General features: G+C 40.7%; 1 protein-coding gene across 3 annotated transcripts in view; it reads left to right on the forward strand.

The window, feature by feature from the left end:
• The window catches only part of rnf213a (ring finger protein 213a), a 30,254-nt gene extending 14,573 nt beyond the window's left edge, over nt 1-15,681 (forward strand). For all 3 annotated transcript variants that reach the window (XM_044050293.1, XM_044050295.1, XM_044050294.1), the window contains exons 29-68: nt 9-3,620; nt 3,708-3,832; nt 3,956-4,072; nt 4,159-4,280; nt 4,381-4,503; nt 4,600-4,661; nt 4,887-5,040; nt 5,131-5,272; nt 5,377-5,568; nt 5,679-5,809; nt 5,911-6,068; nt 6,163-6,369; nt 6,502-6,689; nt 6,818-6,929; nt 7,059-7,159; nt 7,247-7,429; nt 7,506-7,672; nt 7,758-7,860; nt 7,950-8,064; nt 8,154-8,361; nt 8,462-8,658; nt 8,765-8,887; nt 8,983-9,093; nt 9,439-9,681; nt 9,765-9,840; nt 10,471-10,505; nt 10,597-10,697; nt 10,787-10,943; nt 11,027-11,201; nt 11,401-11,492; nt 11,606-11,857; nt 12,030-12,162; nt 12,519-12,602; nt 12,703-12,883; nt 13,112-13,313; nt 13,407-13,484; nt 13,603-13,800; nt 13,979-14,068; nt 14,199-14,377; nt 14,912-15,681. In XM_044050293.1, the coding sequence (XP_043906228.1) occupies nt 9-3,620; nt 3,708-3,832; nt 3,956-4,072; nt 4,159-4,280; nt 4,381-4,503; nt 4,600-4,661; nt 4,887-5,040; nt 5,131-5,272; nt 5,377-5,568; nt 5,679-5,809; nt 5,911-6,068; nt 6,163-6,369; nt 6,502-6,689; nt 6,818-6,929; nt 7,059-7,159; nt 7,247-7,429; nt 7,506-7,672; nt 7,758-7,860; nt 7,950-8,064; nt 8,154-8,361; nt 8,462-8,658; nt 8,765-8,887; nt 8,983-9,093; nt 9,439-9,681; nt 9,765-9,840; nt 10,471-10,505; nt 10,597-10,697; nt 10,787-10,943; nt 11,027-11,201; nt 11,401-11,492; nt 11,606-11,857; nt 12,030-12,162; nt 12,519-12,602; nt 12,703-12,883; nt 13,112-13,313; nt 13,407-13,484; nt 13,603-13,800; nt 13,979-14,068; nt 14,199-14,377; nt 14,912-15,068 (9,186 nt within the window). In that variant the 3' untranslated portion in view covers nt 15,069-15,681. The remainder of the gene's footprint in view (nt 1-8; nt 3,621-3,707; nt 3,833-3,955; nt 4,073-4,158; nt 4,281-4,380; nt 4,504-4,599; nt 4,662-4,886; nt 5,041-5,130; nt 5,273-5,376; nt 5,569-5,678; nt 5,810-5,910; nt 6,069-6,162; nt 6,370-6,501; nt 6,690-6,817; nt 6,930-7,058; nt 7,160-7,246; nt 7,430-7,505; nt 7,673-7,757; nt 7,861-7,949; nt 8,065-8,153; nt 8,362-8,461; nt 8,659-8,764; nt 8,888-8,982; nt 9,094-9,438; nt 9,682-9,764; nt 9,841-10,470; nt 10,506-10,596; nt 10,698-10,786; nt 10,944-11,026; nt 11,202-11,400; nt 11,493-11,605; nt 11,858-12,029; nt 12,163-12,518; nt 12,603-12,702; nt 12,884-13,111; nt 13,314-13,406; nt 13,485-13,602; nt 13,801-13,978; nt 14,069-14,198; nt 14,378-14,911) is intronic.
• The last annotated feature ends 5,686 nt before the right edge of the window (nt 15,682-21,367 follow it).

The following is a 21,367-nucleotide window of genomic DNA, read 5'->3' on the forward strand; positions in this document are numbered from 1 at the left end:
CTTTGTAGGCGCAAAATGTGCCCAACAGCCCATTCATGAAAGTGTTCCCAAATATTTACTGTCAACCACCCAAAGAAGTTCTAATGCTAGAGATGAGGAAGCAAGACGATCCTACCACTGTGAGCGCTGATGAGCCATTAATGGATGATGAAGAATTCAGGAGTGCAGCATTTCAGCGGCCATTTCAGTATCTCACAAGATTTCATAATCACATTAATCTTGATGTGTTCACGTACACAGGGGTTGAAGGATCACACATAGAATGCCTCCAGATGCTTCTCATGTACTGTGGTATCATAGACCCATCCTGGGCAGAGCTGAGAAATTTTGCATGGTTTCTTAACCTTCAGCTGCAAGACTGCGAGACATCTGTTTTTTGCGATGCCACTTTCACTGGAGACACGCTAGCTGGATTCAAAACGTTTGTGGTGGACTTCATGATTCTAATGGCAAAGGACTTTGCCACTCCGTCGCTTAGTATCTCTGACCAGAGTCCTGGCAGGCTGCAGGTTGACTTAACTGGTCTAAGAGATGAAGACTTGGCTCCTTTTCTGATTAGAAAGAGATGGGAAACGGAACCACATCCATACCTTTTTTTCAATGATGACCATGTGTCCATGACTTTCATCGGTTTTCATCTTCAGCTCAATGAACAAAACTTTGTCGATGCAATTGAGCCTAACACTGGAAGGGTGATAAAAAATAATGTCATGACAAAGGCATTGTACGAAGGCCTGAAATTACAGAGAGTCCCCTTCGACATTAACTTTGATGACCTGCCAAGAGGGGAGAAAATAGAGCGAATCTGCAATGTTCTTGGTATTCAATGGCCTCTTGACCCAGATGAAACATATGAACTTACAACAGACAACATACTGAAGATGCTGGCAATCCACATGCGATTCAGGTGTGGCATCCCGGTCATTATCATGGGTGAAACAGGCTGTGGTAAGACAAGACTAATCAAATTCCTCTGTGAGCTGCGAAGGAGTGGGGTGGCATCTGAAAACATGAAGCTGGTCAAGGTGCATGGAGGGACAACTTCAGAGATGATTTACACTAAGGTCCAAGAAGCAGAAGTCATTGCGTCCGTCAACAAGCAAGACTATGGGTTTGACTCTGTTCTCTTTTTTGATGAGGCAAACACTACAGAGGCTATCAGCAGTATTAAGGAGGTCCTCTGTGACAAGACAGTCAAAGGAAAAAGTTTGACCCCAAACTGTGGATTGCAGATTATTGCAGCATGCAACCCTTACCGAAAACACACAGATGAGATGATTCAGAGATTAGAATCTGCTGGTCTTGGCTACAGAGTTCGAGCTGAAGAAACAGATGAAAAGCTTGGATCCATCCCTCTCCGTCAGTTAGTGTATAGAGTTCAAGCATTGCCGCCAAGCATGATCCCTTTGGTGTGGGACTTTGGTCAGTTGAATGATCAAACAGAGAAAATTTACATCTGTCAGATTGTGCAAAGAGTGATTGAAAATAAAGCACTCCAACAAAGTTACATCCAGTGGATCACTAATGCTCTTTCCGCCTCACAGAAGTTCATGAGGACAAGAAAGGATGAATGCAGCTTTGTCAGCCTGAGAGATGTTGAACGCTGCATGCAGACATTTGTTTGGTTCTATGACAACCATGTCATGTTTTTCACAGAGCTTGAAGAATTTGAGAGTGCGCAGATGTCTGATAAAAATGAAAGGCATCAGAAACTGAATGAAGTCAGAGATCCGGTTTTCTGGTCGCTAGTCATGGCAATTGGAGTGTGCTATCATGCCTGCCTAACAGATAAAGACAAATACAGACAGAAAATCAGCAAATACCTGCCATCAACATACAGCCCAGGAAAGGTTTTGCAGGAAATTTCACTCATGCAAGACCTTCTTCTAAGTGGTGTACCAATGGGGGATACTATTGCAAGAAACAATGCTCTCAAAGAGAATGTTTTCATGATGGTTCTCTGCATTGAGCTAAGAATCCCTCTTTTCTTAGTTGGAAAACCTGGAAGTTCAAAATCTTTGTCTAAAACTCTCGTGGCAGATGCAATGCAGGGCCAAGCTGCTCATTCTGACCTCTACAAGAAGCTGAAACAGATCCATTTGGTATCCTTTCAGTGCAGCCCCCACTCAACACCAGAAGGCATCATTAATACATTCAAGCAATGTGGACGCTTTCAGGAAGGAAAGAATTTGGATGAATACATTTCAGTTGTGGTTCTTGATGAGATTGGCCTGGCTGAGGACTCTCCAAAGATGCCTCTGAAAACGCTTCACCCACTACTAGAAGAGGGCTGCATTGACGATGAGCCGCTACCACACAAAAAGGTTGGCTTCATTGGTATCTCCAACTGGGCTTTAGATCCTGCAAAGATGAACAGAGGGATCTTTGTCTCTCGTGGAGACCCTGATGAGAGGGAACTTATAGAAAGTGCTAAAGGCATATGTTCATCTGATGCAATGGTTTTGGAAAAGGTCAGGGATTTCTTCCAGCCCTTTGCAAGATCCTACTTGAACATCTGCCGTAAGCAAGGCAAAGGCTTCTTTGGATTACGTGACTATTACAGCTTGATCAAGATGATTTTTGCAGTTGCCAAGATTTCTCAGCGGAAACCCACACCAGAGGAAACTGTAAAGGCAGTATTGCGAAATTTCAGTGGCAAGGATGAAGTAGATGCAGTTGCTGTGTTTATCAAAAGACTCCAGATTTCACCCAACCGAGAGAACCTTAGTGCCATTGAGTTTGTGAGAGAAAACATGCATTCAGTTGGACAGGAGGAAGAGTGTCGTTACTTGCTGGTGCTAACCAAAAACTATGCAGCCCTGCAAATCCTACAGCAAACCTTCTTCTCAGAAAGTGTTCAGCCCGAAATAATCTTTGGATCCAGCTTCCCAAAAGACCAGGAATATACCCAAATCTGCCGCAACATCAACAGAGTGAAGATCTGTATGGAGACAGGTCAAACAGTTGTTCTTCTAAATTTGCAGAACCTCTACGAAAGTCTGTATGATGCTCTCAACCAATACTACGTCTGCTTGGGAGGACAGAAATATGTTGACCTTGGACTGGGAACCCACCGTGTGAAATGCAGGGTGCACAAAGACTTTCGCTTAATTGTCATTGAGGAAAGAGAGACTGTGTACAAACAGTTCCCAATACCTCTCATCAACAGACTGGAGAAACATTACCTGGACATCCACACTGTCCTTAAAGCTGAGCAGAAGAGGATGGTGGAAGAGTTGGAGAGATGGGTGAGCGTTTTTGTGTCTCTCCGGAGTCAAAATGTAGCAATGATTCCTGCATACAAGTACCTGCCCCCAGATGTCTTCATTGGCTACCACTCAGACACATGTGCCACTGTGATTCTTCAAGTAATGGAGAAGCAGAAGGAAAGTATGGAAAGCTCAGATCCTGAAAAGCGAGTACTGGATGAAGGTAAACTCATACTGCTCAAATGTGCAACACCAGACTCAGTGGTGCGGTTGGACTGCACAGGCCTTCCTAAAGTAGAGAGTGAACATCTGGCTAGAGTGTATTTTGAAGAGCAGAATAACAGCTGTTTGGCAGACTACATTCTTGATCAGACAAGGCAGGCAGTTCATAGCTGCTCCTCCTTCACAGAGGTAACTCTTTTTGTTATATGGTATCAGTTTAAGTTAAGCACTTTTACATCTTCACAAGATATTGCTAATTTCAATTTATATCTGTAGGTGACAACATTCTCCAGACTTTTGACAACATCTGACTTGGAACCAATGGAAAAAATGTTTCAAAGTATTGAGCTACTCTCACTCCAGCAGTTTGACACAGAGCACTCCTTCCTGAAAAAGATCAGGTTTGTTGAACTTTAGGGTAATGTATAGCTTTGAACTCCATAGCTTTCATGCACCTTCAATCTCAAAAATGTTGTTACTATCAGTAGTACCATTCACAATAGCAAATCCCCCATTTCTTGTAGGAACTTCCTTACTTCTGACAAGGGAAGTAGTAGCATTGGATCCTGCAACAAGATTCTTATCATTCAATGTGACTTTGATGAAGCCTCCCACAGTGCGAATCTCATTGCATCTGCAAAGTAGGTCCAATGGTTACTCTGTGTATTATGCACCAATCTGTTCTGTTGAATATTTAATTGAAAAAAATGTTGCTTTTAACTTTTAGGTATTCGTCCATAAATGAAGTAAACAAAATAACCCAGGAGGGCACAGGATGTGTGTTCTTCTACTTCATCACAAGACTACCAAGAATGGAAGGAGGAACTTCTTACACTGGCTTTCATGGAGGTGTGGTATAAATATGTGATATTAAAACACTAAAATTTTTCTCAATTTTATCACATTGTTTGTGGCATAGAAGATAATTGAGACACATTGATGCACACAGGTCCGTGGAGATCAGTTCACATTGACGACCTCAGACGGTCGAAAGACATTGTTTCTGACATCAAGGCCTTACAAAACTTGACAATCAGTCAAATGTTTGAAACAAAGATAAGTCAGCCTGAAGGTAAGTGATTTGTTAATAATTGACTGTAAATGATAATATCGTCTCCTTACATTATGTTACCTTCATCTTTAAAATCTGTCTGTAAAATTTGCACAGCTATGGAAGTGAATGATATGGACACAGAGAATGAGCTGGAGGAAATGGAGTTGGAGGAAAATGTGAGTGCATACCTTTTAAAGATTTGTTATTATGAGATAAGCAGATATACTTTTTCCTAACACTAAAAATCTACCTTTTTAAATTTGGGATGTACAGTTTGTGCATCAATTTTTTGAAATAACCTTAAAACCATGAAATCTAATTACTTACACCAAGCTATGTCATGTTATGTTTTGGTGCCATTTGTGAGTCTGGTTTTCAACCTGTAAGTCATTCTGTTGCAGGGCTGGGACACTGTCTTGGACACAACAGCAGTGCTGAGGAGCTGTGTGCAGAGTGCAGTGGGCATGCTCAGGGACCAAGTAGAAAGTGGCCTGCGCAGTACTCAGAGAGTTGAGGTCCTGCTGACACTCCTCAGTGACAGTAATGAAGTAAATGGTATGAATAATTACCTTTTTAGAAAAATACTGCATATACATATTCTTTTTTTTTTGTTTGTTGCTCATCATCTCATCTTTTTGCTGACAGGTGAATTTCTACAATCTGTCAAAAGGCATCTCCACTCATTGCTGGCGAATTATGATGGTAACAACCTCTCATCCATCAACAGCAACTGGGTCATTAAGGAGGCCTCAAACATTGATGCCTTGCAGGAAGGAGGCACATTCAGGTGACGGCTTTCTCTGCAAAATACAAAATTTTGTTTACCTAATTGAATCAATTACTACCTTTTTGATGAGCACTATTAATTAATATTTTCTGGGTTTTTGACAGGCACACCTTATGGAAGCGTATTCAAGCTGTAGTCACTCCCTTCTTCGCACAATTGATTTCAGTGATTGATCGTGACCAAAACTTGGATATCCTGCTTGATAGTAACTGTGGCGAAGCTGTTAAGAGGCTGTGGTTGGATATCTTTGGCAATGATAAGCTTCTGGAAATTCCCCACCTAACAATGGACAACAAGTAAGTGGTGGTGGTAATGTGATCGTAAAGGACACTATATGCCTAAAAAAAAAAAAAAAAAAAGAACACTGAGTTTTCTTTGCAAATGTAAATTTATTTTCTCTGCACAGCTCTGATTCAAGAACAATCCTTGTTCTAAACTATATCGCCCAAGACAAGAACTTGAGCTGCAGCATGCCATTCAGTTGGAGGATCAAGGACTATCTTGAGGAACTCTGGGTTCATTTGCTTCAGCATGAAAGTAAGTAACTTATGAGTCTTATGAGGTGCACTTTATAGTCAACACATTTGCAATTTTGGTGGGTTTTTTTTGCTCTGAAATAAAATTAATTTATCTGCTAGGCCAAGCTCAAAAAGAGTTTGTGGAGTTGTTTTGGAAAACACCACTTGGACGGTACGTTGCCAAAGCAGACTCTGAGATACAAACAGAGTTTTTTCATCGATACCTTCAGGATTTCATCTCCATGACGATGAATGTGACTTGTCCGGAAGATCTGCAGGTTGTTTTTTCTGTAATGCGTATGTACTTTGTGTTATGAAACAACATTTGCCTTTTAGTATATATTGATGCACAATATCTGTTTTTTTTTTTAGCTCCTGTCTCATGCCTTACGTTGTTGTGTTAATGAGCTGCAAATGAAGCTCAGTGACACTGAAACAGTGACCTCTCTTCCCTGGATCCATGTTGCTTATCATGAGTTTAAAAACCGGCTGCAGAACCTTTCAAGAATGATCTGTATTGAGCCCCAAGTGACCCATGATCTCTTGGGGAATCCTCACGCCCAAGATGGGGTTGAACTGGTGAGTCAGTGACTGTTTAAAAGTTTCAAATCATGGCTCCCTTTTTCCCTTTATTTTAATATTAAATTTGGGAGGACAAGTTGATTTAAGTTAAATGTACTTTGTAAATGTAATTTTCTTCTTGTCTCCAAGATTCTTGATGTGTTTGCTGCTTTTGCGTGTGTGGAGTACCTTGAACCTAGAGTCCTAGACACAGATGCCCAAAGGCAAGCCTGGCTCAGGCAGGTCAAAAAGCTCCAGGTTCCCATTGAGTTAATCTGCTCAGAGGACACCATAAAACACTATGGAGAAAGAAGCAAGGTCCTTGCATGTAGAGTCCAGTAAGTACATTTTTCCTAGATTTGCCAGATATAATTGCAAACACAGGTTTGAGGTTTGAAGTGCATTTTTAGATACTAGGACCTGTGTTGAATTTGTTTATCATGTGTTTCATGTTTCTTTTTCTCAGAGCGACATGGAATCGGATATTTTCTCTGTCTCTGTTTGTTGAGCACATGTTTGACATGGATGAGAAAAAGCTTACACCTCTAGTTTTGGGGCACACAAAAAGACTTGGCCAGGTTGGTTCTTTGTATTTATATGAATTGTCTTGCGAATAGGTTCATGGATTTTCATAAAATTGTATTCACAATGACATAAATCATTCTTCCGTCCATAAAACAGTATTTTGTTTGTGCTCTCCTCTAAAGATTCTGGAGAAAAGTTCAGACCTCAAAACTCAGCAGTCTTTTGAGGCAGTTATTCGATTGCTGAAAAACTGCAAAGATGAAGCTGTTGAACACATCTTCAGGTAGAAATTCAGTTTTCTTTCTAATGTATTTTATCAGAGTGTCTTCCATTGGGCTGTGTTTTAATTTATTGTTTACGTTTTATTTAGGTTTGGCCATAAAATCTGCCCAGTGTGTATGGGAGACCCAAAAGATCCACTCTGTCTTCCATGTGATCACATCTATTGTGTAGCCTGTATCAAGCAGTGGTTGATACCAGGTCAAATGTACTGTCCTCTTTGCATGCAACCAGTCGAGGATGACTTCCCCATGGTTTCTTCAGATGCCATGAGGTTGGTAATTGCATGTGGACAGTGAGAAGGTTGTTCCACACATGTACAAATACTCATATTATAACTTTGTTGACAGGCTTCTCATCAACCAACATGCTCAATTCCGGAAGCAGTGCAACACCTTCTTCATAGACCTGGTGTCTACTGTGTGCTTCAGGGACAACTCTCCTCCCTCTTCGGATGTCATTCTAATTTTGCTGTCCTTTCTCATGGTGGAGGCAAACTCAGTTCGCATTCTCAATGGTAGGTCACTCGTGTGTGTATACCCTCAAGCATGTATCTGCAAATCCCGTCAGTTGTGAATATCATTCTTTTTGTTTTTTGACAGTTAATCGACAAGTTCTCACAAAGGTGCTCTCTCCTTTTGATGACTCTGTGGATAAAAATCCAGTGGTTCGATCAGTTGTGCTGAAACTCCTGCTAAAATACAGGTGGATCGATGTGGATGCACATTTGGCACGAGTTTAACATTTTTTTGGTTTGTTTTTTTGGTTTTTAATGAGTTGTCTTCTTCTTGTAGCTTTGATGAGGTCAAATGTTACCTACAAGAGCATCTAACGGTGATTGAGCGGAGCCAAATATTGGAGGGGACCGACAAAACTGAACTCTACTGCTTGTACATTAACTGCTTGGAGGTACACAGTGATTCAAAATTCTCACCTGTATTGTAGTGCAACTTGTTTTCACTGGGCAAATTTACCTTGTACCATTTTGATTATTTTAGGATTCCATGTTTGAGAGGTTGCAGTTCAGGTCCATTGCAGACCAGCAGGTGTGTCTGCAAAAAGAAAGCACTTTTCTGACTGACTACCTGCAGTCACGTGCTCATTCTGCTGAAACGGCCACTGTGGAATATCTGCAGCAGGTGGCCAGAGTGCGTATGGACCTGGATATGGCTGTTTGCCTCATCCTGAAAAATCTGAGATCCACTGGTGTGTAATATTGTATAAACTTGTCATGCGTCAAGTCATATGAATGGTTTTAGTAAATTTGTTTAAATCGTATGCTTCATTCATTTCAATCTTACACTAGGGTCAAGAAAAGGTGATCAAAGCGGAACCACAGCCTTCCTGACCAGTGTGGTGAACTTGTGCAAGCACAGTAGAAACGACTGGTATCGCGTTTACTTGATCCGTAAGATCGGCAGCCAACATGGAGTGGAGTTTGTCTTGAAACTCCTCAAAGATAATAAATTGGACTGGCTCTTCCCTGAAGAAGCCCTGCAAGAAGTATGTATCTCTGCACAGTGTTAGTTGTCTAATGAAAGTGAGGTTATTTTCTAAATGCAATATTAGCAGTAACAAAATATTGTGGTTCAATATCAATTTCACTCAGAATGAAGAAGCCACTACAATAGACCAGTATCTTGTATGTGGAGAAGACTACAAAGCTATCAGAGATGCAGTTGCAAAGGCAGTGATGGATGGCAAAATGGACGGACTGGATGAGGCTTGTGAGGTAACTTACATGTTTATATTTTGCAGTTAAATTTCATGTAACAAACAAAATCTGCATTTGTATTGCACGTTTACATGGATATGTTGCTTATACAGAGATGCGGATGCTTACCACAGAGGAAAACAGTTTATCTCCTGTTGGCGCTGTACAGAGAAGTCACCACTCTCTACAGAGAAGCCAATGTTGCATTCCTTCCGAAGCCTGAGGTAGGTCTCTACAATGAGATGCATTTGATTGTCCTTCGCAACACATACAGAACAGAGTTAAGCAAAGTAATAAAACATGTACCAAGTTTTTTTTTTTTCAGTTAATATCAATTAAAAAATCTGAGTCCTTCCCAGTCCCTGTGCAGTCAATGGTTGCAAGTCCAGGTAGTCACAAGTCCTGGAAATCAGGGCTCGGGTACTACAACACTGACAATTGCAACTCAAAAGGATTTTCACATATCCTGTTCTTATTACCATTGTTAAATGCGAAACATTGTTACTGCGCCAGCACGCTTTGTTTAAGATACAGAAACTGACAGTGGAATTATTTCCTTCTCTCCACAGCTCTTAGACGGCCTGATGGCCTACGTTGAGACTTCCAAATACCTTGGCAGCGCAGTGGTGAAGCCCTTTGCTTTGGCTCTGTTGACAAACCAACTCGGGCTGTTGACTGTTAGTCCCAGGGCTTCTGGGGCCCAGCGTGTGTTGTGGGACTTAACGGTTCACCTGACTGCTGTCTTGCTTTGTGGGAACCAGGGGATCTTAGGTCCCCTCCAGCAACTTGCTCAGGCACCTGTGAACATGCAGGTATGTATAATGTAAGCTGCTCTCAGCATTGCCAGCTTGTCCTTCTTTAAAGTCAACTGACTGTCTGTGCATGTTTCTTACAGGCTGCCTTCTTGCCGACCATGCCTGAGGACATGTTAGCAGTGGCTCAACAAGCGTTGGGACAGTTGCAGTGGTACTGTAAGTAATAAACAACAGAATTATACTGTTTTGTATACGATGCAGGGGTCTGCAACCTTTAGAATAAAAAAATGTGTCCCCTCCCTTCACTGAAATATAATCTGGAGCCTCAAAACCTATTTCACACATATAAATGAATATAATGACACATACATTTTTTTAAAAAGACATACTATATACAGTATATATATGAAAGAGCTATAGTTTGTGGCATTTCTGCAATTTGAGGACTACAAAAAGAAAACTATTGACATATCATTGCTGTTTATACCCAACCGCTTATAAAATGGAAATAAAACACAGAATTTTGTAGACCGTGTCCTTCCACTGTTTTTGGGAAATTAATGTAACTAAAAGTAACCCACTTTGAAAAAATTAAAACAAAACAATTTGGATTGTATGTAGTTCATGCTGGAGAAACCCTGCCTTGCATGAGTATGCTAATCCAAAGATTCCAAAGACACATTACTTAAATTAATTATATTTCAAACACAAGTTTGTTGAGGTTTTATAACATCGCATTTGACGTAGACATTAGATGTGACACACAAAAGCTACAAGGAGCCGCAGTTTGCAGGCCCCTGCTATAGAATGATTAATAATTGCATTTTTGATTTACTCTTATCATAGATTGTCCAAATGGTCACCCCTGCACCATTGGAGAGGTATGTTGTGTACAGAACAACTTACAAGTCTATCTTCTACTGTTGTATTATTTTCATATCCTTAATAATTTGCCTTGCTCCCTTTTTTTAGTGTGGCCAGCCCATGCAAATAAGTCATTGTTTAGACTGTGGAGTTGTGATTGGAGGAACCAACCACGTCCCCGTGGCAGGATTTCAAGTTGCCCAAGGGCGGTAAGTAAATAAATAAAATGAATGAATAAAGAATATTGTTAATTATTGTATGATTTATTGTTGTTTGTGTTTATTTTTTCTTTTGGCAGAGCTGACCGTACCCAGACAGGCCACATCCTTGGGGACCCAGGTCGTAGGGGCAGTCCAGATATGATGGACACAAAGAGTATTTCCCCCTTTCCTTTCAACATTGTGCGCATGCTCACTCACATGGCCATGCTGTTAGGTGCCTGCAACCAACCACAGGTAGCCTGGATAAAAGAATGCTTAAATTAGGGCTTTAAAGGATGAGATGTTTGATCTATCATCTGATTTCTTTGCTTTTCCAGTTTATCTCTGCCATCATCAAACCTCCAGTACCTGACCCAGGAGCTTTTCTCCTTGCTCACTTGCAAGAAGACCTGAAACAGTCAATCAGGTCTCTGGGCAAAGGGACAGACGACACCGTCAGCACTATTCACCTACTCATCAGCAGTCTGCTGGAGCCTCATCAGCAACAAACATGTAAAGAACAACTTAAAATAAACATGCATTTGAATTGTTTGAATTGGCTATGGTTGGATGATTATTTGTAAAGTCGATGTGTAGAGCAAAATAGTCTATATCTATATATGACATCCTATAGTAAGATGGTAAAATGTGTGTTCTATGCTAGATTTACTGTATTTCTTCCCACTGTTAAACCCAGCTGATCTCCTTTCAGGGCCTGTTCCTAACAATCAGCTCTCTACAAAAGAGGCTAGAAATGGATGGGAGGTGGAAGTGAGCAATACTATCATCATACCTCAACTGAAGGTTGAAATCTTTTTTTTACATTGTTCAGAAGGGGATTAAAAAGCATACACATCATTTTTTTCCAGAAATGTATGTATAACATGTTGTTTTTTCTGCCATCTCCTCCTCCTCAGCACTTGGATAGAAGGCTAAAGGAAGTGAACACATTCATCCGGTCTGACTCGCGCATCTCTGCCAATCCTATCATGAAACTTGTGTTTGGCAATCCTTGTCTCTTCTTGGCCTCACTTCCTCAAAATTCCCTGATCCATGGGTCTGCTGTGTGGAACTGCAGGGAGAAAGTTTCTCTACTCACCCTGTCTCGTGTTGTAGAGCAGAACGATGGCAAAGACATGCTGCCTGTACTCTGGAGATTTCTGCATAAAGTAAGTCCATAATGTTCAAAAGTTGCTGTTTTATAGAGGAAGCACAACAAATATGTTGCGTTAAATTTTTTAGGAGGAAAAAAAAAAACTACCTCCTGTGGTCATACGGTACAATTTCTGTGGCTTCACTGACCGAGCGATCATCCTTGTTGTTTTTCTTGATTTTACTCAGGAAGCAGAGCTCCGGCTGGTGAAGCACCTTCCCGACATCCTCACACTGCAAAGGGATCTGGTCAGGAAGTTCCAGAACATCACTGAGCTGTCTTTTGGGACCATTGCCGAATTCCTCAACAGTCAGAAAGCAGGTAATGAAACAAACAAGTCTTCACCAGTGGCTCTTTTTACTTGATGACTAATTTAACCAAGAGATACAAAGTTCTGTGGAACTTCTAATTAGCTCTTTCTTGGAACTGTCATAGTATAATAGTTGCGCCATACAGTATATGCCAAGTAATGAGCTGTTTCAACCTGCAATGAGAAAATGATTGAGAACTCTTAAAAGAGCAGCCAACCTCTAATACACCTGAACACCTCAAGCGTCTAATGTAAACAACATATTAATATTATTTTACCACCTGTTGAGCCAGTGCAGATCATGCGTGGAGAGTCCGTGTATATTTACATTTTGAAGATTTTTATTTTACTTTTTCTTGACGTGCAGTTAAGCTGAAAACCTGGTATGAAAAATACATCAACATCTTCCTGACAACCTGGAATCAGCTCAGAGTGTCCTTGGCAACCAACGGTAAACACAAACATCAACAAAAAATACATTTTATGAAACCAACACTGGTTTGCCCAACTTTGTGGTGTACTGAAACTTGGTTTAAATTCTTGTTTTTCAGGTGAGATTAAGATCCCGCCAGAGTGTACTGAGAAGGACCTGGACATCAACAGTGATTTTAAGGTGCTGCTACCACGGCGACAAGGCCCAGGTCTGTGCTCTACAGCACTAGTGAGCTACCTCATTGCCTTGCACAATGACCTGGTGTACTGTGTGGATAAACACACTGGAGAGGAGACCAGGTGGGGGTGCTCACGTCACATTTTTCCTCATTTGTTCATGTTTCACTGTGAGAATACAGCTTGTGAAATGACTCCCCAATGCCTCTTTCCCATTTCTAAATGATTCCTTAAAGGATATTAACCTTTTTAACAATTTCACAGATAAAAAGACATTTTATGTTTGCAGCTGTGCTGGTAATAATTAAGAGGCACTTTCTCTCGTTATTGACCTGTTTATCGCTCCCCTAGCTACAAAGTGAGCCCTGCAGATCTGAGTGGGCTGCATGTGATTCGGTACGAGCTGGAGAGGGACTTGATATCCCTGGTTCTCTCCAATACTCAGTACAGCATTGAGAGAGGTCAAGAGACGATTCACGAGTATGACCTGCCCAAGATCCAGCAGCAGATTGTGTCCCGCTTCCTACTGGGGAAACCTCTCATCACTCTCAATGTGAGCCAATGGAAAACAGGCAATGTACCACGGCTGTGCCCCAAAAGTCTGTGTCACCACTGTTTTCACCACATGTCCTTTCTTTTACCACAGGGTATCCCAACACTCGTGAACAGACAAGACCGCAACTATGAGATCATGCTGAAAGATGTGAAAACAAAAGTGAAGCAAGTACGTTTGGACATGCAGGATGTCCCACTGGTGCTGCCAGTCATGTATCATGTGTAAAAGATGTTGCTGTAGGTAAACCCTTAATGAGCGTGTACATCATGTGTCTGTGCACTAACAGGAGCCTCTGCAGACTCTCACCCTGTTATCTGTGGCTGGTGAGTTGCACTCGTACAGTGAGGTGTGTGAGGCTTTGTCCACACTGGAAGTAGCCCTTGGCTTTCTTGCCATGACTGGGGGAGAGCCTCACATGCAGCTATCCTGCTACCTGGAGGAGGTTCTGCAGATGGGGAACCAGATGGCGCCACACGTTCTCAAGGTCGTCCTTTCAGAGGAACTTTTTTCTAATCTTGTAGTGTTGTTGTTATCTTGGATCCTGGACAGTTGTTACAGCGTTCACATTTCTGCAATAACTTCCCTCGAAGATCCACGTCGTTATGCTCTATATCAGTTTTTTATTGGACTTAAGATAAAAATGTGTGTTGTTTTGCTTCCAGGCTCTGAGCATGTGCTGTCTAAAGCATTGTGTGGCACTATGGCAACTGCTGTCATCACTCAAATCAGAAAATATGCTGCGGCTGAAGAGGGTAATGCATCACACACTGCTACCCATTACAGATACATACAGCATATTTATAGTAGCAAAAGTAGAGAAATGTAACTTAATCCAATTTAACTGACCTATGACTTATTTTTGAATTTCTTGCATTGCTGCAGGACCCATTTGTAGGAGTGTCGGAGAAATACAAGCAGCCTCTGAGCGAGGATGAACACAGGCTCCTGACTGGTTTCTTTTCAAAGAGCAGCGCTGACGCTTTCGTGCTGGAGATGCACGAGTTCCTGGTGCTGGACCTCAAAAAGCCCAATGCGCCTGATACCTTCAATCCTGACTGGGGGTAAAACAAAATGTTATCTATTATTTCATTTACAATTTATTGACCCTCATATAAATCTATAAACTCAATTGTTTTAGATCAAAATTTAGTTCTTAGCTTCTTTTTACTCTATACTTGCCTCTTGTTGTCAGCATCAGTGTTGTTTATGCTGTCCAATCATAGCTAAATTGATCTAAAGTCCAACGAACTGAGGACTCCTTAGCTCATCTCTCTTTTTCCAGGCATGATGGGAAAGTACAGTAGCCTTCGCACTCTAGAAAGGATGTAAATATACTTTCCGAACTCTACTCTCTACTCTCTCTGCCTCCATTGTAGTTTTTGTTTATACATTAATTGTACGTGGCCACTTCAAAATGCACAGTGCATGTCATCTTGGGAGTCATAGAATCTCTGTAAAGCAGGGCCCTTGGCTTGCCAATTGATATTGTATTTTTAAAGTCACTTTACACTTGGAATGTGTAGTATATTCAATTTTCTGCTATTGAACCTTCTTAAATATTACACACTTTAACGTGTATGCTTTGCCTCTTACAGCTTAAAAATCACACTTGTGTCTTACATGGAGCGCAAAGACCTGGACGTCCCCCCTGATGTGGAGGAGCTCTTCCCAGATGAGATCTGCCTGTCCCGTTATGTGGAAGCCTGGAAGTTCATTATTGCCTTCAAGCAGGATTGTGGACAGAGGCAGTGAAGTCCAGGTGAAAAATGGTCGACTTTTTTTTTTTTATTCCTGCCTTCTTTCTTTGACATCATCGAATCCCTCAGATTATGTTTACAAACCTGATGTGGGTATGAACGCGTAATATAATCAAGTGTTTTATGCACATTTATGCAGAGATGTGCCTTTTTATGTGCACTTATATTAATCTTAATGGTGCAGCAGAACATGTATAATGGTTCACAAAGGTAGAGTTGTATTGTTGTTTGTTTTGGTTTATCATGTTTTGTACGATTTTATTTTTTCATTTTATTGCGCAAAGAGAGTCGGTGAGACGGTGGAAAAGTCTTTTTGTCCTTGCACTTAACATAATTGTGAAGAGAAAAATCAGAATTCTACTCAGGGACAAACCGATCTAAATCACTTTATTTTTTTGTAAACTATACTTCATCGTTCCACTTTCTTTTACGTCAGTGTTGTTCAATTATTCTGTTTTTGTGTTATGTCATTTTTCTCCACAGATTTACTGGCTTAAAAAAAAGATTTACATGTATTTGTTGTTTCTTTTTGGTTCTTCGTCAATGATCAGCATAATGTTAAAAACGGATAGAAATATATATAGCTACAATAAAACACATTTCAATCAGATGTGCTTGTTTATTAAATAATAATAATAATAACGTATCAATATTCCCTTCCTGGCTAACTATTGTGTATTACTAACTTTAGTATAGCAGTAGAGCTAAATTTTGCTTTGTTGTACATATATCCTAGTTTCATATTGGAAACAGTGAAATAAATAAATAGGATATTATTTTTCAGTGCCCACAAGTCTGAAAAGTCCACCGCATTGTATCAGTGACATCTCACTGACATCACTGTTTAGTTTTGGCACAAACCAGTTTAAAGTTAGTTTCACCTATAATTCCCTGCACATTTGTGAAGCTATTCACTAGTGACTCTCAACTGTGAGTGTTGAGTGTTTCAAGTAAATTGTGCTCTATATTTACATGTTACATCACCAAAAGCCAATAGAAGTTGTCGGTGATGGAGTGCTCAGGAAATGGCTGCCTGCCTAGGGTTGCATGACTTTCTGACCCTCCGTTGGTGGGAGCTCAATGTGTTTCTGATCAGCCCGCTGGAAATGATAAGGAGAAGACTGCTGCTGGATGGCACCGTAATTTGATTTCCTCTTTACCAAAGCAGTGTTAAGTACAACAATGACAAGTGGAAGCACGCGCCTCTTGAAAGTAAACCGTGCCAGCGACCACCCTCTGGGAATCTGCAGTACTGAATAAATGACATCCATAAGAGACGTCACAGACTGGAGGTTTTACCATCTCGCTCAAACGCCACAAAGTTTTCCTTAACAATCAATAATCAGTCCTGCTTCAATAGATTGTATTCAAGATGCCAGGCTGGAAACTAAAGCTGTCTATGACCACATTCCACCACCAGACTAAGGTGATTATGCTGCTGCTCTGGGTGAGCTGGGATTTTCCTCCCTGCTCATTAGCAAAACCCAAATGAGGGAGTACTGTACACGTGGTTAATAAACACACACTAATGGGTCATGAGGCATGATTTGCACAACTCAGTCCTGTAGCATAAGCCTCACTGAGCAAGTTCAATCACTTTCATTTCCACTTCTGTACGCTTCAAAATTCACCATGCCAGTGGAACAAAAGGAAGGAAACAAAGAGGCCAAATTATTTCCTCTAGTGTTTTTGTTATTTTTGTCTTTGTTCCTTGATGATGAGAAATTTGGGATAAAATGATTGTGGGTCATGACTCACACTTAAAGGGATACTTCACCGATTTACATTTAGCTTTGTATTAATTGAGTAGGGGGAGTATTTTTGAAATAGTAATAGAATAGAATAATCGAGAAATATCTTAATTCTTTTTTTTGTTACAAGTGTCACTGGACACGTAACATAGACATCTCAAGGGAAACTGAGGTTGGAAAGCACAATCTTTCAAAAATACTACCGCTACTCTAGTAATACAAAGCTAAATGCATATTGCTGAAGTATTCCTTTAATGATATTTCGTGTTTGATGGACAGTTGGTCAGAATGATGGAGAGTTTCACTGTCATAGAGGTGTCTTCAGAACGTTCAGCTTTGATAAATAACAGAGGGCTGTACCCAAACTTTACCTGACTAATTAGTCTTTAGGCCAACCACAGATCAGACTGATTGTCCGTGAGCCATTTTATCATAATGTGAATTTCTCTGGTGAGTCATTAGTGAACCATTACTCGGGACTTTAAAGCAACGCTCTGTAAACTTCGTTGGACGTGGTGTCGCTATAGCAAACAATGAAGACTTTTAAGTATTTTTAAAAAGCATTACTCATCCTGAACATGCCGGGCATGATTCTGCATGTTTGAATTGTTGAGTGTAAGTGCAAAGCCAGAGAGGTTCAGGTTCAGAGTCGAAATAACTGTTAAGTTTATGTTCTCATCCATGTATATGTGCATATCATTTCTGATGTGTAGATTATAATACTACGCTTTATGATCAGTTTTCTGATCTTTCTTTTTTATGCGCTTTGAGAAGTCTTGTTTTTATGTTACTGTGATGTCACTTAATTTTACGACACTTTACGTCGTCAGTGCCCCCTTTTTTTTTAACATGAAGACACTTGTTTTTATCTGTAGATCACGATGATATGAGAACGGGATAAACAGAACCTGTCAACATTCAAGGTGTTATTCTTTGAAACATGGCAGATGAAGTAGGAAATGCAACAATAACAAAGCCCTTGAAGCCCTTGAAGTAGCACCATTATCACCAATGTTAAAATATAGTGGTGTAAATAGGCTGAACAAAGTCACTTCCTCCAAGTGCCACCAGAGGGAACTCACGTACCACTGGTGGTACACATACCACAGTTTGAGAACCGTGGGACTAGTCCAGACCCAATTAAAAAAAAACGTCACAGAGAGGTTGTATATCAAAATATTTAACAATTCAACAAGGTCAAATTTCGGTCAGCAATCTAAATCGCGTCTCCTCCCTTCATGTTTGTCTTGAGCGGCTCCTGTGTATCTGTTTTACTTTCGAGAGATGCCCTTTGAACTCTGTACTTCAGTTAAAATAATAAGGATTTTTTTTGGGCTCTGCGTTGTCACTGTGCCTTGATCTGTGGAGGAGCTTCGGACTTAACCCTTTGCAAAACAGCCTCAGATATTCATCAACTTTACACCTCAGGGATCCAATATCATTCGCAGGCGCTGTCGCCAGCCAGGCGCTTTAACCCAAAAAGGGAGCTAAGATTCGAATGATTGCGGCATGAAATCAGTTCTCTGAAAAGCCCCCGAGACGCCAGAAAGCACATCAACAGGCTACTGTATTTACTATGGGGAATTACAGATGCTTCACTGGCGGTCTGAGAAAATGTTTTCTTTAAATTAGCCCTTCAGGGTGCTGCTGTTATTGCATTATTAGTGTTTTTTTAATTACTACGTCATCTGAAATGTATGTAGGTCAGTGTGGGGTGAGAGCAGAGACCCGTGTCCACGCTCTCAGGTTGCCCAGCCCGCTGTGCAATGCTGAGATGAGGGTGAAATGTATTAACTAATTGTGTGCACTTCTTGCACTCAACACTTGGGTTTGTCCTCCAAGCACAAGGAAGAAATTAAGAGCTCTGCTGCCATGTTGTTCTATTAAATACATAAAGAGAAAATACAATTACTAGTTAAGTGGGAACATACCACATGGGATTATCAGAGAGGCGTAGCGTTTCAAGATTCCAGAGTGACATTTTTGCTGTGTGCATGGGCAGGTTTCCCACCATCACTGTTTAGAGATGTGCATGTAAACATGGATTGGAAGCATGTGGTTTTTGGTTGCTCCCTCTGTACTGGCCATTTATGTTTGCTGTAAATGTCCAATACAAACAATTTAAGTAGTTTAAAAATTGAAGTTCTGGACTTGTATGATGTCCCTGTTTGCAGGTGTTGCCAGTGTCAAAACTTTCCTTTGGCAGAGAAGCTTAAAGTTTACCCAGATTCATTACCACGGCTTGAATTTCAACACCAAAGTGTCTGCTAAAGGCAGACAACTCTACCTTTGGGTTTGTGTAACAATAATAGCACATATTGAATTAGACTGTTATGGTAAGGTGAGAGGTGTGTTTGAGAAGCCCAGAAATATGTCGAGTATTTCCCAAATAATAGGAAGAAAAGACGAGATAGGGTTGTGTTTCAGGTTGTGAGTTACCTTCACATTGTCAGAAGCTCCTTTTGCTCTCCCTGACTTTTGTTTTGGGAAGAAGGCGCTTCATAGAGTGAAGGGCAGAGGACACAAACCAGACTTATTCATCTGTGCGTTTAGTTTGAAGGCGGAAAAATGGGGCACTGACTTAAGTCTGGAAGGCAAATAGTGGAAGAGAAAGGGTTTCTGCTGCCATGTTTTCTATGTTTTCATTTTGTTTTCCCTGTAGGATGCAGTGGAAGCCTTGTAAAGATGGAATATTCTATTCATGTTGTGTAAAGATCATTTCCACGACTGAAGCTGCTGATGATACATCTCATCTTTATTCAGTGTCACACAGACAAGTGGGGGACTTTGTTTAGCTGGACTGACACTTTTCTGTAACCTTTAGTCGTTATACTTTAGTCTTTGCACAAAACAACATTTCAAACTTGGTTGGCACACTGTTAGCTGCTCCTAACACTCTGAGCTTACCTTCCTCAGGGTCTAATTTTGCCTTGACTCTCTTTTTTTTCTTTTTGCCACGCGATAGATTGCTGTATTTTAAAGGTACGTGAGTACCGGTCATCTTTATACTTTGAGGTTTTTAGTCATATATATCCCTAAATTGTTATTGTGTAAGATTTCCCGAACTTTTTCGGCCTATAAATGTCATCATTTGACAAAAGCCTAATGTTGTTTCTTTTTTCCTCCAACGGAAAACTACAATTTAAAAGAGAGAAAACAGTCTCGGGCAAACACCAAACAGTGTTATATAATACAATTTAATACTGTTCTCTCTGTTTCCTCTTTGTCTCCTTGTCTTTTCCCCCCCATTTGCTTTTGCTGACATTCCACTTTTTGTCTCCCTCACTTTCCTCTACCTGATGTGCTTTGTTGTCTGACAGCCTCTGGCAGTGAATAGATAATGACCGTCCAAGACGTTTTGTTTACCGTGGATACTAAAGGATTAGAGTGATAACGACTGGTGCCAGTGTTGTAACAAGTCAGTAAAGCCCTCCACGGTGTATGGGGGTGCTGACAGTTATCCTGTACAAGATTAGAAAACCGGGATTATAGTTTGCTCTTCTCCACCTAGTGATGAGAGACGGGAGAGAAGTTGAAAGTTGAAAGACCCTGAGGAGCAGGACTGTCAAGGGTGAATGTAATATACATTTGTTACAAAAATTGCTTCCTTATTTTTCTGTTTTCTGTACTCCAGGATCAACATAGACTCAGTTATGGAAATGATGTGACATTATAACTTAGTATTCAATGATGCCTGTCGTGGTCCATGATGGGAGATGGTTCCTCTGCCTCCATCTTAATTCTCCTGTGGTCCAGGCCCAAGTCGGTGTAGAGTTTCTGTGCCTCTCTTCTTGGCCCCAGCACAAATACACAGGGCCCTCTCCGATTGCACTTGATAATATTTATCCTCAATTATAATTCCACAGATATGGATTCTTCGGTGGAGTACAGTGGCAGCAGACAAATCAGAGTGACCTTGAGCCCCAGATTAGGTCTTGCTGAGGTGGATTCCTGCCTAAACCCTTGACAATTCACATTCTCCCCAGCAGTGGGGCAAAATAAGCAATGTAGCCATTAAGAGCTCCAGTGCAATGTTGAAACTTGGCTGTATATTTGTCCTTGTGATGAGCGCATGCGTTGCTATATAGTGACGCGTGAAAACCAATGAGAATACACATGTGTGTGGGGTGGTTGGAGTTTAAATAAATCACTCTGGGCCACAATCTTGTGTCTGTATCAGCGTACCCTAACAAGGCAGAGGCAGGCGTACTGTAAATAGAGCGATGACTTTAGTTGAACATGGCCATGGATACGAAAGGTGTTTTGACTTTCTCTAGAGAGACTGCCAACACTTTACAGTACAGTAACAAAATGGTGATGGTGTTGTAATAGTTTTAGTCATGTTGTGGTAACAATATCTTTTTGTAAAGTGAAGTTATTTCACTGATGGTAACTTAATATAATTCTCAATACTAAGCTATTATGTGTATATTACTCATAAATCGGCATTACAGTTATATTATCTCCTTACTACTACACTATTATGTTATTACCAAGCTGGAAATTACTTTAGAAAAATAGTTTAACGTGTTAATTCTACCGT

The sequence above is a fragment of the Solea senegalensis genome, linkage group LG19, assembly GCF_019176455.1.
Source record: "Solea senegalensis isolate Sse05_10M linkage group LG19, IFAPA_SoseM_1, whole genome shotgun sequence".
NCBI lineage: Eukaryota > Metazoa > Chordata > Actinopteri > Pleuronectiformes > Soleidae > Solea > Solea senegalensis.